This window comes from Penicillium citrinum, assembly GCF_028827155.1.
Source record: "Penicillium citrinum strain IBT 23319 chromosome Unknown utg000008l:1.0-2707905.0:1.0-2709502.0, whole genome shotgun sequence".
NCBI classification, from domain to species: domain Eukaryota; kingdom Fungi; phylum Ascomycota; class Eurotiomycetes; order Eurotiales; family Aspergillaceae; genus Penicillium; species Penicillium citrinum.
The window spans coordinates 2,017,040-2,035,149 of NW_026622693.1; the positions used below are offsets into that span (position 1 = coordinate 2,017,040).

At 46.2% G+C, this 18,110-nt stretch overlaps 6 protein-coding genes across 6 annotated transcripts; 3 read left to right on the forward strand and 3 right to left on the reverse strand.

Annotated features, from left to right (window-relative positions):
• Nucleotides 1–263: 263 nt before the first annotated feature.
• N7469_009195 (uncharacterized protein) lies at nt 264–552 on the forward strand (the record flags this gene model as incomplete). The annotated part of the gene is made up of 2 exons (XM_056648113.1): nt 264–363; nt 413–552. The coding sequence occupies 2 exons, from the start codon at nt 264–266 to the stop codon at nt 550–552; spliced, it is 240 nt and encodes a 79-aa protein (XP_056497878.1).
• Nucleotides 553–4,347: 3,795 nt separating this feature from the next.
• Nucleotides 4,348–6,192, forward strand: N7469_009196 (putative oxalate decarboxylase; the record flags this gene model as incomplete). Its single annotated transcript, XM_056648114.1, has 9 exons — nt 4,348–4,648; nt 4,702–4,791; nt 4,845–4,860; nt 4,915–4,985; nt 5,048–5,148; nt 5,203–5,270; nt 5,324–5,444; nt 5,501–6,005; nt 6,056–6,192. The coding sequence occupies 9 exons, from the start codon at nt 4,348–4,350 to the stop codon at nt 6,190–6,192; spliced, it is 1,410 nt and encodes a 469-aa protein (XP_056497879.1).
• A 338-nt stretch (nt 6,193–6,530) lies between these two features.
• On the reverse strand, nt 6,531–7,283 carry N7469_009197 (uncharacterized protein; the record flags this gene model as incomplete). Its single annotated transcript, XM_056648115.1, has 2 exons — nt 6,531–6,713; nt 6,765–7,283. 2 exons carry the CDS (start codon nt 7,281–7,283, stop codon nt 6,531–6,533), a joined length of 702 nt encoding a protein of 233 aa, XP_056497880.1.
• Nucleotides 7,284–7,786: 503 nt separating this feature from the next.
• N7469_009198 (hybrid sensor histidine kinase/response regulator) lies at nt 7,787–11,681 on the reverse strand (the record flags this gene model as incomplete). The annotated part of the gene is made up of 5 exons (XM_056648116.1): nt 7,787–8,025; nt 8,084–8,192; nt 8,252–8,519; nt 8,580–11,528; nt 11,596–11,681. 5 exons carry the CDS (start codon nt 11,679–11,681, stop codon nt 7,787–7,789), a joined length of 3,651 nt encoding a protein of 1,216 aa, XP_056497881.1.
• Nucleotides 11,682–13,593: 1,912 nt separating this feature from the next.
• N7469_009199 (hydrophobin family protein) lies at nt 13,594–14,122 on the reverse strand (the record flags this gene model as incomplete). Its single annotated transcript, XM_056648117.1, has 3 exons — nt 13,594–13,635; nt 13,692–13,756; nt 13,819–14,122. 3 exons carry the CDS (start codon nt 14,120–14,122, stop codon nt 13,594–13,596), a joined length of 411 nt encoding a protein of 136 aa, XP_056497882.1.
• A 1,464-nt stretch (nt 14,123–15,586) lies between these two features.
• On the forward strand, nt 15,587–17,461 carry N7469_009200 (eukaryotic translation initiation factor 3 subunit D; the record flags this gene model as incomplete). Its single annotated transcript, XM_056648118.1, has 2 exons — nt 15,587–15,794; nt 15,912–17,461. The coding sequence occupies 2 exons, from the start codon at nt 15,587–15,589 to the stop codon at nt 17,459–17,461; spliced, it is 1,758 nt and encodes a 585-aa protein (XP_056497883.1).
• Nucleotides 17,462–18,110: the final 649 nt, after the last annotated feature.

Consider the following 18,110-nt stretch of genomic DNA (forward strand, 5'->3'; position numbering starts at 1 on the left):
TTTTGCATGTACTGATACTTCAATAGATGACAAGGATGCCCCGGATGTCACCTCCCGCCACTTTCAACCTTGAAAGCCCCGCATTCTGCTGTCATCTGATCTCTGTGGTATACATGACTATAAGTACTTCTAGCACTCAGGGGTGGTCTTCTGTAACTTATCATCAACTTGAATTGAACCTCTCCCCTCTACACAGTCAGATCCATCAATTTTATAGGCAAATCTATCATTTCCATCACCAATACACATTCACAATCATCAAGATGTCTGCACCAGTTGGTCCTCTCATGCAGTCGCTCAGAACCCTCCCAGAGCGCGGTCGCCAGGGTGTGAATAACCTTCGTCAAAGACTCTTCCAGCAGGGTATGTTTTGAAATAAAACAACCATACAATTCCAACTAACAGCATCTAGGAGAGAAACCCAAGAAAGAAGGCCAAATCCTGCGAACCTCTTTCAGTGTTCATCGTCCTGTCTGGATTACTGCTGGTGGTGGTGTTTATACCAGCTTGGCCGCTGTTCTTCTCACCATGCGATACCTCAAACGCGTCTGATAAACATCTCGTGTTTAAACAGCCATTCGTTCAACCTTCCATGATACATACCTTCTACTACGACCCCCCCCTTTTTTTCCCCACGCCACTACTGTCCAGATACTATCCCGCTAGTGGGTGTTCTGAGTCAGTTCCTTTCTTTTGTTAAGATGTTCGGTCAACTTGTATCGCCATAGATTGGCACAGACTCGGACTGGAGTTTGGGGCTACTTTTACCCTGAATATGAATATGAATACGAATATTTCGAATATTGTCTTCCGTTCCACTCTTAGACTAGGTAGTAGACAAGTAATGATGACACTATTCGATCGAGTGGGAAATCACAGACCAGTGCGGCCATCACGAAACCACCCAGAGCATTGTACACATCAATACAGATAAGGAATGTAGCCCCTTGAAAGGATATATGAATAAGACCTCCCGCCTCGATCTCTACTGCGACGCACCTTCGAATCAGATTCATGTAATAAACCAAATCTCAGAGCTTCATTAGCACTTATTCAAGTCATGGTACATCATCAGCCCTTCGAGGGAGACCAGCCCATCAAAGAAGACCACGGTCCTTTGGGATTCCGTTTCCAAAAGAACTAGCTGAAACATCCAAAAGGGGGAAACGTCTCATGTCTTCAATAACCCCGTGGCAGTGTAGCAATGTACAGTACAGTACATATGTACATATACCCCGGTCTCTACAAAGCCCCACCCAGCGCTTCAACAGGCATCTACGCAGACGACCTATCACACCCCGCTACTTACTCAGAGCGTCATCAGATGATGATCTCATCAAGCAATACGTACTGTACCATGTACAGGACTTCGCTTAAGCTAGTATAGCGGCAGACCCTTTGCCCTAAGTGTGAGTGAAGACTAGACTAGCCCCTTTGCAACCCCGCACTGGACCAGCGTATATCATTGGATTTGATCGCCGATGATCTTGACGAATGAAGTGGCTCTGGGGTATTTTGGTCTCAATGGAAGGGGGAGAGTGTTGTGGGAGGGGTAGTCGGTCTGAGCGCAGGAGAAGTGTTACCTTAAGGGTTTTAATTTGGGCAATTGACAACCTTGTCCATTGCATGTTGGGGGCGATTGGCTGGATTTGTCTTTGTTTATTTATTGCTATTGATCTGCATGAGGGTGTATTATGAGTATCATCTTGGATTATAAATTATTTTGGGACTCATAATCGGTGTACAAATTGCTTGATCGGATGCTATCCAAGGTTTTCCGGGCTATGGTATTTTAGGGCTGGAAAGAAACACGCTGGCCTTCATGCTTAGACTAGGACCAGTACCGGTACTTTGAGAATGGACATTTCTGGCTTTGTACGAATAGTAAAACTAGCCGTAAACAATCCATATCGATATAGATGTGCAAACCTGGGATGAAGGTCATTCTTTTGTATGAGTACTAACGGGCGAGAAATATCGCCAATTCCATTGACCGCATGCTAGTATAACCGCATTATCCTGAGTTGTTACTATGGCTCACACAAAGGACTTTTGTTGAATCACTACCAGCATGTCCTCTCCTACCGCTAGTGCGAGGCTTCGCACAATTTAAACTAGATAAGTCGTATTCCCGCGATAATGGTCTTCAAGGTACCCTAATAGTGGATCCCAAATTTCAAGTCCAATTCCATTTGAGGCTGAATCCACGAGCATGTTGAATTACAAATGACGACTTCTTTTTTTTTCCCTTTTATAAATGGGCTCGGGTCAGCCCTATGAGCTGTTTTAACTTTGACATGAAGTTGATTAGGCCTAACCTAGAGGCTATTCTAACGAACCATATTATTATAACGACTGGGATATACCTAACTGGTGAAACCACCTTCTACTAACTTGCCTTGAACCTATGCATGTAGGGAAAGCTTGTATTTGAAATGAGAGAAATGTGGATCCCGTCATTTCTGGCCGTCCTTTCCAGTGACGGGGATTATACGCATTGGTATGTCGGCGGTTTCTCTCAACTGGAGCTCGGAAGCCTCGATATGGTAAAGCGCTTTTAAGCCTTCCTGTGATGGATATAGCATTCCAACATTCGCGGAGTCCGATGTGTATTCAAAAATTCTCTTTTCTGACTCAGAGAATTCATTCGCACTCCACCTTGGCTTAGAATTTCCCGTATGTTGAATCTAGGAATCGTATCTTTCTGTTTCTCATGATAAGAAGTACTGTGCTCTCCTGAGTTCCAGAGGAGTTCGTTTTCAGTCTCTGATTCGAATAGAGAAAAACGCGGATTCCTCTTCAGTTTTGTTCCACCGGCCCCGGAGTTAGCGGCATTGAGCATCAATGTTTGATCTATAATTGTTAGTACTATTGATCATGGTGAGGGGTTACGGAACTGCCGGCACGCCATCTGGTTCTAAATTTATCTCCCAATGTCATCTTCCAGGGCTTCCACTCGATGCCGTACCCCTCTTCCTTGATATCTATCCCCTGGAGTTTCTTCTATCAGGGACGGGAAAGTACCCTGCTCGTGAAGCATTGACCTATACTGAACTGGCTCTCAGTGGGGGGGTGAATTTCCTTCCAAACCAGACCCCGAATCAGATTCAACCAGCTTCGTTCCCGTGAGTAATCGTTCCAAATTCGTTCACTATTTGCCAATGTCAAAGCGTTCTGTAGGGCTGGGATATACCTCATTCCCCTCATGCGGAGTATGGGTCAAGGCAATGAAGATTGGTGGGGACCTTTGTGGAAACCCGTCGCTAAGCCTTTGACGTCCCACATCCATGCCATACAAGGCTAGTCAGACATTTGCTTGATTCGAAAAAAGACCCAAGTGGGTTTCTTGGCTTCGGAATCTTGTTCGCACTCTAGATCTAGACTATTTAGACCGCTAGGCTGGATTTCTCAGGTCCAACGTGTCAATTACGCTTCAGAGACTGGTCCGAGTCTGAACAGGCAAACATTCTGTATTAGATAGTGATTCTATATTAGGAGTGAATCATGTGAAGAGGTACTCGCAATTTTGAAGTATTGCTAAAATACTACTCTGAATTAATCTATATTCCACGGTACAAGGTGGACCTGATCCTCAAATTTGATTACTTCCCCGTTTCTTGTCCACGTCATTCGCGGGTCTAATAATTAAGCTGGAAACTTTCTCGGCGGAGAGGAGTTTTCAAAATCTATGCAACACTTGGGGATACCAGTTCATTTTCAGTCATAAATTAAACTCTTTTAAAGTAGTAGCTTTTCATTTGAACTATAGTACCAGACATATTATCGAGGCTGTATCAAACAGTTCATACTTTAGGCAACGATGGCTCATAGCAGTAACGGAGCTGGCCTGTTTCGTTCGGACTGTTAGCTCGGCTGCTATGAAGCAGCCGATATATGCCCATCCGCCTCCTTCTGGCATAGAGTGGAGATGGTCATGCTCGGGCAAAGATGCTATCCCCGATTAATGGCATATCCCGTTCATATCCCCGCCGCCTTTCCACTCGGGGCTTATTCCACTTGATGAGCAAGCACCCATGTGTCCCAGTATTCTCCGATCTGCAGTGGCATTGATATCACAGGCTATACAGTCCCCTCGCGAGGGGAGATATTGATTCATCTCCACAGAAGTAATTTGGATTGGGCTGTAGATGAGGGGATGCAGCTTACCCAAGCCATAGTTTTCCTGTGGGTATTATGGCCTACGCCCTCAATTTTGCTATAAAAAGCCTGGATTTCCACTTCTAGTCTTGCATTCTGTCCAGGTTCTGTGTCAATCACCGATTACAATTGTCTGTGGGTATCCAGTCTTCATTTACAAGTCCCCGGGCTTGGCAATAGCATTTCATCATGAAGGTCCAGACTCTCTCTCACTCCATCTCTCTATTATTCTTGCTGCTTTCCCCATCTTCTGCTATCCCCGCGCGTCGAGCAGAAGACTCAGGAAGCAATCCTAGTCTGAGGGGATCGAAATCACTGGTTGGATATTCTCCGTCCGAGAAGGTTGGCAGTACAACAACACCTGATATCAAGTACAGCCTTCTACCTGGTCAGACGAATGATCCCAAGATTGGCACTTGGCTCGACTTCACGAAAGTCGACAATCCCCAGCCAATAAGGGGAGATACAGGAGGGGATGATCCTGGTCCACGTAAGTAGGAAAGGAAGTCGCTATATTAATAGAAGATATTTATCATTTCATAGGAAATTACGTCTATGACAAGATCAACAGTGACAAACTGGCACCTCCTGGAACAGACCATGGACAGACTATTAATGCGCAATGGCCAATGGGTAAGCTTAACTCTATTAATTCTTGCAAATCTTGGAACTAATTAAAGATATAGGCCTCAGTCACAATAGGTGAGATCTTGATGCGAATGTCTTTGCAAGGCTAAGGCTAAACTATTACCCAAGGCTTGGAATCGATAACGCTGGTTGGGCCCGACAAGAAAACTCCGTGGTGATGCCGGCTGCAACTGAGATGGGTAAGTACCAGTCTTTCTGCGAGTCCAAGTTAAAATGTCTTTCTGACAAATTTACCAAAAAGCGGGTGTCGATATGCGATTGGAGCCGGCCGGGTATCGGGAACTTCATTGGCACGTCGCGAGTGAATGGTCTCTTGTTTTGAACGGGTCATGCCGCATTCAGGTATATCACTTCCCGTTTCTTTGCTTTGATATCGCTAACTAATAGCCTTGGTAGGCTGTGAATGAAAATGGCGAGACTTTCGTGGATGATCTAGTTGCTGGTGATGTTTGGTTCTTCCCACCGTGAGCCTCATGAACTCAACTTTACAAAACATACGCTGATTAAATTCACCCAGGGGAGTCCCTCACTCCATCCAGGCTTTGGATGATGGGGTCGAGTTCCTTCTTGTCTTTGACGATGGTGATTTCAACGAAGACAATACCTTCCTCGCCACAGAAGTCTTCCTCCACAGCCCCGTACGTTCCCCCAAATTGTTTATTCAAATTCACAGGCTAAGCTCACTCTACTACAGAAAGAGGTTTTGGCCAAAGACCTCGGAGTTCCCATTGCGGCTTTTGACGATATCCCGGATGACGAGCTCTACATCTTCAAGGGCACGCCAGCACCCAAAGATCTCGAAAAGCAAAATGTGACAACATCCTCGGGAATTGTTCCTCGTTCCGAAAGCTATTCCTACCACTTTTCCGAACAGCCAGCTCATGAGGTTGCTGGAGGATCCGTGAAAATTGTCGATCCACTCACTTTCCCCGTTGCGAAGAACTTCTCCGCTGCCATTGTCACTGTTCACCCCGGTGGTATGCGTGAGATCCACTGGCACCCATCAAGTGATGAGTGGACCTTTTTCATCAGTGGACAAGGTCGAGCAACACTCTTTACTGCCCCGGATGCTGCAACTACCTTTGATTACATGGCTGGAGATGTCGGGTATTTCCCACAGTCGAATAGCCACTATATCGAGAACACTGGGGAAGAGGATTTGGTATTCTTGGAGGTTCTACAAGCCACACAATTTACAGGTATGATAAACAATTTTTACGATGTGAGTTGATTGCTAACTATTTATCAGACATTGCTCTTGGTCAGTGGATTGCATCTACCCCAAAGCAGATTATTTCCGATACCCTGAAGTTGAGTGACAGCACGCTTAGCAAGTTGAAGACGGAAAAGCAATATGTCGTTGCTGGATCATCGAGTAGTGATTAAGCTGGAGCTTTTCCTAGTGATATAGTTACTGTGAAATTCCGAGTCTTTTTGAAGGTTCCTCTTCATTACTAGTACAGACGGATTCCTGTGAGTATACATGTTCTGTCAAGATATCCACGGACTACCATTCGAAACTGAGGCTGTTATACCATCTTAAAATATTAAGATCAATCATAAAACCAAAACTTGGAACGAAGTGCTACTAGTATTAACGCGTGTCATAAATACATTGCAAGAATTGCACACGCTAAAATCACAAATTGAGCTACCCTCCGCACTACGGAGGATATTTCTATGCTTCACGCATTCCACCAACTTTCAAATTGACTGACTTCCCTTCAAACCTTGTAAGGTGGAGGAAGGTCTTCGGATTTATCTGAATCCTCGCTCTCGGCACTGTCATTCGAGTCAAACCCATCCAAAGTGTGAACTGGGAGTTCCCCTTTAGATTTAGAGTCCAGCTCCGGTACGCCTGAGATATTTGCAGAGGGCGATGGCTCAACGTTTCGATCCGACTGTAGCTGGGGAAGATATTAGCCATCTTTCCATGAATAATGTTAGTGCAATCTCACAGTCAAGCCTGGGTCATCTCTCCGAATCGCGATAGGTTCCCTATTCCCAATCTTTCCGATAAGTTGCCCCCTCTTCCATACCCCGTACTTCAGTACCATGCCATCGAACGAGCAGCGAGAAATCATACACTCTTCAACCTGACAATCTTTAAGCTTCGTCCTACGAAGCTGGCTATGAGAAATATCCGATCTTGTCACAGAACTAGTTCTAAGTGCACTCTCATCTCGTATGTTTGACCCCTTAATGCTGCTCCGATGAGCAGTGCTCTTATCGCGAATTGTGCTGTCAGTAACCTCGCTGCGTCTGAACGAAGATACATTGTGAAGATGGGATTTCTTCCCCGTTGAACGATGCGCTGAGCGGACCTGTGCGAGGACACAGTCCTCAAAAGTGCTTCTTTTGACTGTGGAACTGGTCACGGCACAGTTCCGAAGGTTGCTGCGTGTGATGGTATTATTGTCATCGGTCGTCAACGTACCACGTCCAATTTTGGCATCATCAGGAGGATTGCTGACCATTTTGGTCTTTGTTTGATTTTGTGGATGTACTTTTAGTGTGTACTGTGGGGTTCACGTTGATGGATGAAGTTGGAGAGTCTTTTGATGATGACCGGGCCGAGTTATACGAGAAAACCCTAAAATACGGCTGCCTGAACGTCAGCCGTCAGCGCTCCTTTAGGAAATCTGAGTGGCTTTTTTTTTCTCTTGTGATAAACGCTTGAGATGTAATGAATCATTCATCAATTTTTTGGATTCATGGTTTCGGGTTTCTGTATCTATTTTCTTGGGCTAGACAGCGCGATTGTTCAAGTTCAAAGTGAATTCCAAAACCCAGTATGAACGCTATCAACAGGCTTCCCAAATCTAGAATACACGTGTATCAGTTGCTCTAGCATGGAACATATTGTACATTGAATCAAAAGAAAAAAAAATCCAGAAAATCAAAAACAGGCTAATGGACAATATTGTACATCTCGTCAGTAACATAACTTCGTATCTATCACGGCGTAATCCTTCGTATGTCATGATTGAGTTGAACGTCGGCGAGGTTGCAAAGATTGCAACATCTGCTTCAACTGCTTCAGTGGTGTGGGTTTCGTGAGGAATTCATTGACTCCACTTCTTTCTGCTTCTTCTTGTGTTTCGGCAGATAAGAAGGCAGTCAGGATGACGATCGTGCTGGGTTCCAGCTTTCTCATCTTCTCGAAATGACGCATCTCTCGAGCGGATGCGAGTCCGTCCATAACAGGCATTGATATATCTGTGACAAAGTTAGAAATGGTGAAGTTTTGAGGCATCGTTATTATAGTTGAACATACCCATCACAACTGCGTCGAAACTGCTGGCTTTGAATTTGTTCAGTGCTTCGAGACCATTTTTTGCGGTTTCATAGGGTAGTTTGGCATTTTTGACACATGCTTCGATGATCTGGATATTTCTTAATATCAACCAGTATAATGATGGCACTTTTTGCATTCAATGCTTACCTTCAGATTGATTGGGTTATCTTCGACTAGAAGAACCTTTATCTTCCCAAGTTCCGAGAATGTAGGATCATTGCCATTCTTATTCTCCGTCGTTGATAGATCTTGCGAGTCGACATGATTGAGGCCTATTCCAGGCATGCTTTGCATTTCGTGGTTCTCCACTAGAGGTGGAGATATCGAATTGTCTTCATTCTCCTCTGGATGGCAAGTGAGGCCTTCATTCTCAAGACAATACTGGAAGACCTTCTCCAGGGTTTTCGGGCTGACCCTATAAAGAAATAATTGTTAGTTATATAATACAGACAACATCGTATCACTCATGACTTACGGTTGTGAGAGGAAAATCGCTCGATCCTGCGACTTCTCCTTGACAACTTTCCAGTTGGCTGTATGACTGCTCAAAACAATCAAGGGATAGCGATGCTGAGGTTCCATAGATTGCTGTATATCAGAATTCTCGGCGCTATGCGCCAGAGTCCGATACTCGTGCTCGGTCACGACGAGGAAATCCGGCTTTCTTTGCTCCAGTTCACTAGGGTTAAGGACGTCAAGGTCAAACCAATCTTTGACCATACGAGTCAAACTAAACCTGATATCATCAAATACATTTTGTTTGATACCAAGGTTACCCCTTTCAAAACTCTTGGTGAAAAAAGAGACGCTCTTCCCCCTGAGTCGATTTTGCAGCCCAAGGAAAGGACATTTAGTAGCAGGAATGGTTTCAGGGCCGAAGATTGGAAGAATAACATCAACTTCCGTCCCTTGACCGATTTCACTTCGAATCTCAAGCTTTCCGTTGAGCGATTTGACAATCTGTTGGACGAGACTCAATCCTACTCCAAGACCTGGTGACTGGGTATCCTCTTGTACGAAAGGAATATAGAGGTTATGAAGCAGATAATCCTGCGATATTCCTCGTCCGGAATCGGCTATGGTAATTCGCACGGCCGGAACATCTTTCTCTTCTGAAGTCGTCATTGTGTCTTTCTTCATGAAGAGTCTGACATAACCTGCGTCGGTATATTTCAGAGCATTTCCAAACAGGTTCATCACAATCCTACGCCATGCACCAGCATAGACGGAATAATGCCAGTTTTCCTGCCATTCGATATCGACTACAGTCATCAGAGGAGCTTGAGAAGTTGCGTCTTGAGATACCTGAGATGATCTGCGATTGCCTTGTTTCTGTGACGTACCGACGGAATTCGTCTCTCGATCAAAGAATTCCCGTCCAGCCAGTAAGCCTTCGACAACCTCCTGGACCAAAGAACTGAGATTTTGGTCTTGCACAACACCAGCAACTGCTGTTCTCGCCTTCGATGGTTTGTCTCGGTTCTCACCTTGACCATTACCTCGGGGTTGGGTGAGTGTATTGATCTTGGCATAGTCCAGCAGATGATTGAGAGTGTCCAACAGTGTCCGACCACAGCTATGAACCGTTTCGACCAAACCTCGCTGAGAATATGTGTTGACCGATTCTTGAAGAATTTCAACCGTACCAAGAACACCATGCAATGGAGATCGTAGTTCGTGCGAGATTGACGATATAAAAGCTCCCTTTGCATGATCGGCGGCTTCCAAGTCCATTCTGGAGACCTCTGCCATGACACTATTGCTGAATGCAGCCATATATGTCAGATCCTTTGGTTCTGATAGCACTCGGCCGGGATCGTTAGCCCAGACCACGTTCACGGTAAACCAGCGGCTGCGCTGGAAATCCCAAACAGGATAGATACCAATACATCTTGCATCCGGTAATGCTCTGTGAAGATATCTGATATCCATGTTTTCTTGTTGAATATCCTTTTCTGCTGGGGACCCTTCTTGAATCTGTGATCGACCAACAAAATAAGCTTGACTAGACTCATTTGCTAATCCTTCATAACTCAGTGCAATGGTTCCGTCTTGTTCGATGTGAAAAATTTTACCGCGCGGATATCTTTCAATAAGATGACTGACGAATGCACCAGGTAATGAGATGTAATGGCGAGACTCTTGATCTACATCCTTGCTCGAGGCTGAGGAAGTCGAGTACCCCAAAACCAAGCTCTTCGTTCCTGGATATTCGGCACCTGTGGATTCCCAGTGCCCTTCGCTCTCGTTTCCAATCTCAAAATCACGAGGATCATCTTTATCTTTATTCGACATATCAAGCATTTGACGTCTAGCATAGACGCTGGTGTCAAGGAACATAGCTCCCTCGACTTCTAAGGCCTGGTTCATCAAGCATGAGGCACGGTCAAGTACACTTTGGACGCTAGATGGTGCTAGCTTGTCCTGTAGCCGACTCGTAGTGGGTGAGAGAGGCGGGCGTTGCTTGTTCTTATTCACGTCTTCCTGGCCCCGTAACTGGCTCTCATCTCGTTTGAATTTCTGTATAGGCGATTGACTTCGGCCAATACCTGCGCCGTTGGAGGTTGACTGGTCTTTTGAGGATTTTGCAGTCTCCGACATCCTTCCCCTTTTGCTCTGATTTTGACCAGAATCACCATCGTTCTGAAGGTCCGATGACGAATCTTCTTTATCCTCATTGATGGAAACACTGGGATTCTCTCTCGAAAGTCGTAGCTTTTCAAGCTTCTGATCGACCTCGACAAGCTGATCACCTGCTTTTTTTCTAGGGTGATCTCGACTGTCAATTCCCTCGCCCAGATTAGACTTGCCTTGGACAAACAAACCAAGTGCTCGGACCATTTTCTCTTCTCGATCCTCCTCACGCATAGCTCTTTGGGAGATAAGATGATCCATGACCGTCAGGCTAAGTTCCTGCAAGACTTCTTTCGCCTCTTCGTCCAGAGACTCCCGCGGAGAATCATCTAGAACTGCAATAGATCCAATAATATAATCATCGGGAGACTTTATGGGAACAGACACATAGAACCGGTTATAGGGTTCACCCGTGACGGAGGGGTGTGATTGGAAGCGGGAGTCTTTAGCGAGATCTAAGACAACAAAGGCGTCTCGCTTTTCTTGAGTAAAAGTTTGCATCGCCATGTTACACATTGGAATGTTTTCACGAGGGAGCTGCTGGACACCGCGCCATAATTTCTCTTGATCATTCCGAGCACCGCGAAGGCTGAGTTTGGGAGTAGCTTCGGCCACAACATGCTGAGTAGTCCGATCAAAGAGGGAAATGAGGGCTCTTTGTGCGTTCAACCTAAAGCTTGCCAATTGTGCGAATACCGTCAACACATTGTCGCGTGAGGCATTTGGTCTAGAATCGAACGATTGCTGTGCAAACTTCTCCGAGGTTGTGAATCCCCAGTACGGGAGATACCTTTTTCATCCATAATTCACTGGTCAGCAATCATATAGAGAATTCGAAATAGATCAGTCAAACTCACAAATGCATCTCCCGTTCGCGAGCAGCCTCGACATTATAGGCAAATTTCCGTGGACCACTAGGGCCTCTCGCTGTGCCGGGGCTCATGAATATCGAATTTGACGCCTGTATGCGGGAATACAGGGAATAGATTGGGTATTTTCGTATTTAATGCGTAGCGCAGGATTCTCTATGTTAATTTTCTTTTCTCTTCTTTTTTTTATCTAAAAAAGAAAAAAGCGTCACCGCAATTGAAGGCCAAATAGGGCCCTGGAAAGCAAATATGCCATTTCTTAAGCTGAAGATCTACCATAACGTCATCGTTTCGAAGCCTCGGGCGAGTTAGGGCAATATTTCTTTTTTGCTTCGGGTAGACCATTTAGCGCCAAGTGGAAACAATCGAAAAAGTGCCAGAGAGGATGCTGACCCGATCAACCGGTTTGTTGCACTGTTCAATTTCTTCCCCAGACTTCCATGCGTGACGTCAGGGTCCACATTTTTGAAGTCGAAGTGGATCGTCTTTCGGTGAAGATTTGTGCAAGGGCATCGTGAGGTCTGGATTCCTTTCTGTGCAGGAAGAGACGTAATTTTCCTCGGTTGCTGGTCATTTTCTAGGTTGGGATTTGCGGGACTCTTGAAAGAAAGAGGCTTGGAAGGGTCATTTCCAAGGCCATGCTATGAACGATGGTTTGCAAGGTGTTGCACTGGACAGCGTTACTAGCCAGGGAAAATTATTATGACGCAGGGTCTTATTATATTTAAATCGGCTCCTTGGAATGATTTCTATTTAGTTTTGAATTTTTTTCCCTGATTCGGGACTCGCCGACAGTTTTAGTATGATGTTCCAAGGTCAAGCCTCTTTCAAGAGTCCCGCAAATCCCAACCTAGAAACGCCATGGTCCCTTGGTTCACAGTCAAACAACAAAACCAGATGACTTCAGGCAGCTCTTCGCTATCCATTATCGTCTGTGGCTTCCTATCATTCGTTAATATCAAGTACAATTATAGGTACTACCGGTAAAATTCATGTGGGCATTTTGGAAATGCATAACTTGCTAAAACCCTCGGAAGTTTCAACATCTAGCTCGAGTAACGTCCTTCAATTATCGACATATAACCATGGGGCCTGAGGAGGCTGTCATTATCCCAGAATATTGTATGGTATGAACTAAAAGGATGCTGGATGGGCTCGTCATGAAGATTCCGAGCCCCATATACTGAGTCTATTGCTTCCAAGCAACACTCACGATTTGACGTATTTTAGACAATACTACTAGAGCTCTACTAGAGCTCTAGTAGAGAGACAGTTCCTGTCACAACATATCATATTATGTACATCCATATACTAACTTGAGTACTACTCAAGTAATAAACATGAGTATTCTAGACTGACAATTATAACCTTCAGTTGACCCTCCGGCCCTTGCCAGGTTATTACTAGTATTTGACCACCTGGTCATAGATTGGGCAATCTATGACCAGGTGGTCAAATACTAGTAATAACTAAATTTTCTGGAAATGAAGCAGTCTTCTTCAGAGGTCATTACCCAGTGAATATCAATATGAGAGGGCCGGTAGTACTAACTGATTACTGCAATTGCTTTCTAGATCTAGTTTTACCATTCTACTTATACTACTGATCATACAGATGAGAAATATTCGATTCACTTAGGGATCAGAAAACTTTAGGGTCACCAGCTTGAATAATCCGAGAACCAAGCTTTATGTTACAAAAGGTTGGTAGATGTATCGACTCCGCTTCTATGTAGGGATGAACTTGAAGGATATGTTATACATCAACTGCAGATCCGACGTTTCGAAAAAATCTCCTAGCGGCCCTGCTATGGAGCACGTCAAAGCTTATTTACTTGACACAGAAGACTCTGGTGGAAGTTTAAGTGTTTATTATTACATAAATATATGAAAGTTAAGGACTACCTTTCTTGGAGAATGTACATCATCTGTGAGCTGGCGAAATTAAGTCTCCACCACTATATACCAATTGCGGATCAGAGTCAATTTACTCCTTGAGAGCAGCGCAGCCGAGAGCAACGGTCCCTCCCTACTATTATTAGCGCTATATTCTAGAATGCACCGGGTTACAAAATTAGGACGTACCAGGAGGTTAGCCTCGGTGCAGCACTGGGGAGCCGAGTCGCAAGAGGAGGCCTCGTAAGGGTGGCCTAGGATCAATTAGCCATTGTCCGATTGAGTGCAATCGTGATGATTGAAGATGGATACTCACAAAGCAAGCCGAGGGAACCAACAATGTTGGCAGCATCCACGCCAAGGACCTCGAGGATAGGGTCGACAATTGGGTCCAAGGGAGTTGTCAGGGAGCCACAGCAAAGCAGAGGACCAACACACTCCGAAGTCTCGGATTCATTCTCATGCTTGCTACCAGCCAGAGCAGCGGCGGCCTTTTGTACCTTAGCATCGGTTGAGTCGTCGCTGCGCTTCACATTGGAAGACAGAGCACTCTCCATGGGAGAAGCGGCAACCATGCCAGCGCCGACGAGAGAAAGGACGGAGATCATAGAGAAACGCATTGTGATGTTGAAAAGGCAACTGGTAGTCACAAAAATGGTTTAGAGATAGAAGTTCGACGTTGTTTGAATTATGAGATTGGAATAGAATCGAGCGTGATCTGAAGTTCTGAATTCGCAAGACCTATTGCCCTTTTATATCCTCTGTGAGGGTCCTTGCGCGACACATCCCTCAAGCTCTTTCTAATCTCTCCAATACTTCATTCCAAAAATTCTGACATCAACTATGTCATTTTTTTGGTCTTATCAGTCACCTCGGATATCGTGGATTGTCATTGTGAGCTATAGACAAGGAATATTCATTACAAGAGTCAATTCATCCAGCTCGAAGATCGACGAAAGTATAGATAGAGCGTTGTCCACTCGGAGACGCACCAGAGAGACGAGGTGGACCAAATCGAACCGAACGAACGCAGGAACATGTAGTCGAAGGTCTTGGTAGAGCCAAAGTTGGAGCAGAACTCCGTAGTTGACCCATCGATCAACCCGTGATCGACAACCGAGGCGAGCGATGCCTGTGCCTTTGTTCTAAGCGATGTCCACTGGCCGTCGATCATTACTGGTCCGAGCGCGATCTCATACTAATTATTTTCAAGCATAGTCTCAAAACTACCACTGGAACCAATAGTCGGCGGATCCTGCACTTGGATCCTACTACCTGGATTGGTAGATTCGGGGAGGATGTTCTTATCAGTGGGTGTGGAGCCTCATTCCTGGGGAGTCAATCTTGGCTTGTGAATCTCGGTATCCAGTGATATATATCAAATGGTCGAGAAAATGCCAAGAGGATGATCCACCGCAAGGAACAGGGACATTCCGACGAACGAGCCTATAGAGTGAACCTATGGGGATGGAATTGATAAGACTGACAAAAAGCAAATCTGTACTGTCAACTTCAAAATTGTGGACACGATTGGATCTATCCAGGAATTTGTCAGAGCTGCGTCGTGCGGACGAGAAATGAACGGAGTCGGAAACTGGTTCATCCGATGAGTTGGTGATAAGCATCCCTTAGTTGATTGCACGAGAGCAGTGCCAATTCCAAGACCACAGAAGCTGTACATACATAGATCTTCCGGTCAGTCTTAATACAGTAGGCGAAGCTCAATAGTTTCTCAAATATTGGTGTTGGCGGTCATTCGACATGTGCTTGGAGATAGGAATTGTCCAGTATTCAGCTGGAAGTATCTATTCCTCAGGACTAAACCCATGAGTACCAAGCAGTCCGAGTAGTTCAACACTGATCAATCTTCATGACTCTCTGTATAATGTTGAAAGTTCAATGTCGGCAGTACTGCCTCCTCCCAAAATGGCAGGAACATGCTTACTCATCATCATCAATACACACGTGACTGTGGCTGCTCCGTGGCTGCTCCATCTGTGGCTGTGTCTCGCGACACAAAAACTTCCCGCAAATCCTCCCCCCACCAAGCCAAACCTCATCCGCCATCTTCAATCGCTGCAAAAATGGCTCCGACTTCGATTGCGGACCTCGTGGCCGCCCTCCCCGCGGAGGACTCTTGGGGCCCTGCCTCTTCCGCCGATAACATGTTGAACGGCGTCCCCTACGCTCCTTTCTCCAAGGGCGACAAGCTGGGCCGCATGGCCGACTGGACTGCTGAGTCTAAGGACCGTGAGCGTCAGGGCCGTCAGCAATATAACCGTAACTTCAGAGGTAGGTTTTTTTTTCTTTTGATTTGGAATCGTTGTCTTTTGATTTCACTTTTCTTTGATGTATGTGAGGCCGATGATGAGAACCCACACTGACATTTTCTTTTTTTTTGGGACAAAGATCAGCAAGTTTACGGTGCTGGCTCTGGCAGTTTGTTCACTATTGCTGCTGCTGAGGATGAGTCTTCCTTCTCCGTTGTTGATAACACTCGCACCTCGACCAAGCGCACTTTCGGCCGTGGCGGTGGTACTGTTTTCCGTGGCCGTGGTGGCCAGCGTGGTGGTATGGCTCAGCGTGGTGGCCGTGGTGCATTCCAGCGTGCTGGTGGTGGCCGCGGCCAAGACCGTTTCTACGATAACCGTGGTGGTGGTCGTGGTGGTCGTGGCCGTCGTTTCGGCTGGAAGGACTATGATAAGCCCCAGCGCACCCGTGAGCCTTCAGTCAACATCCGTCCTGAGTGGCAGATGCTGGAGGAAGTCGACTTCACTCGTCTGTCTAAGTTGAACCTTGACGCTCCCGAGGGTGAGGATCTCGACAGCTACGGTTTCCTCTACTACTACGACCGCTCTTACGACAAGCCTCCTGTTAAGAATGCCGAGCGTAGGATCCAGGCCCTCGATCGCGCCGCTTACAACGTGACTACCTCCCAGGACCCTGTCATTCAACAGCTGGCCGAGAAGAACACTGCCACCGTCTTCGCTACCTCGGACATTCTCTCCATGCTCATGTGCGCCACTCGCTCCGTCTACTCTTGGGACATTGTCATCGTCCACCAGGGTGACAAGATCTACCTTGACAAGCGTAACGGTGCCTCCCTGGACCTGGTCACCGTCAACGAGAACGCCTACGATGCCCCTCTAGAGGTTTCCGAGACCTCTGCCAAGCACGAGCAGATCAACACTCCCTCCGCCCTCGCTATGGAGGCTACCTTCATCAACCACAACTTCGCCCTGCAGACCGTCTCCGAAAACCCCCAGGCCAAGGTTTCCTTCGCCCAGCCTAACCCCTTCTACAACGAGGCCGAGGAAACCGAACCACTCGCCTCCAAGGGCTACAAGTACCGCCGCTTCAACATCGGTCTGGAGCGCGACGAGGAGCCCCTCCAGATGGTTGTCCGTACCGAGGTCGACGCAGTCATGAAGAACCCCACCGGTGGTGCCGACCAGCAACTCATCGTCAAGGCTCTGAACGAGTTCGACAGCAAGGCTCCCGGCTCCGGCAGCGCCCTGGACTGGCGCTCCAAGCTCGTCTCCCAGCGTGGTGCCGTCCTCGCCACCGAGATGAAGAACAACTCCTGCAAGCTTGCCCGCTGGACTACCCAGGCTATCCTGGCCAAGGCCGACGGCATGAAACTCGGTTTCGTGTCTCGTGCTAACCCCCGCTCTGCGGCTGGTCACGTCGTTCTGGGCGTTGTCGGCTACAAGCCTAAGGAATTCGCTACCCAGATGAACCTGAACCTTGGTAACGGATGGGGTATTGTCCGTACTATTGTTGACCGTATTCGTGAGCTTGATGCCGATGAGCCTGCTGATGCGGTTAAGAAGTATGTTCTCATTAAGGACCCTAACAAGTCTGTTCTGCGTCTGTACAGCGTTCCTGCTTCTACCTTTGACGAGGATGACGAGGCTGAACTTGAGCAGGAGGAGAAGGCTGAGGAGTCGGAGGAGTAGAGAGATATCCCTCGATAATGTGCTTGTTAAATGTGGACTAGACGATCCCATATTATTATTTTCCTTGGATGTGCATACGTTGAAAAGTTTGATAACGACGATCCATTACGATTGTGCTTTGAATTTATCTTCTGGTCCTAACTGCACTTTATCCATTGGCAGTAGCAGTAGCAGTAGCATTATTGTCTTACTGTAGTAGTATTTGATCGTAAGGGGGCTGATACGCGACATTCGTAATTTAACGTAGATCAATTAGATCCAATGGGTGATAGTCAAGTTAAAATAGTTTAAAATAGTCGAAGTATCAAGTAAACCATGGCATACTCCAATCAAACAATGAGATAAGTCAGGTCAGCGCAGTGTCAACTGGCCATTGCAAGTATATACATCTCCAACAAGATAAGTAAAAGACAAAGACGAGAGACAGGCTAGATGAACCGTATTGGAAAGCAACCATTGGGAAAATGGCAGATATATAGAATCAAACAAAGGAAAGAAAAGAGACAAGGTCAAAAATTTCTCAGTCAGAAGTGAGAATTGTCTGTTGAAGAGGTATAAAGAAGTCAAGAGAGAAAAAAAAACACACAGACCAGGCCAGGTCACAAAACGAACCAAGGACTGGATATGAATTGGCAAAGCCAGAATGGAA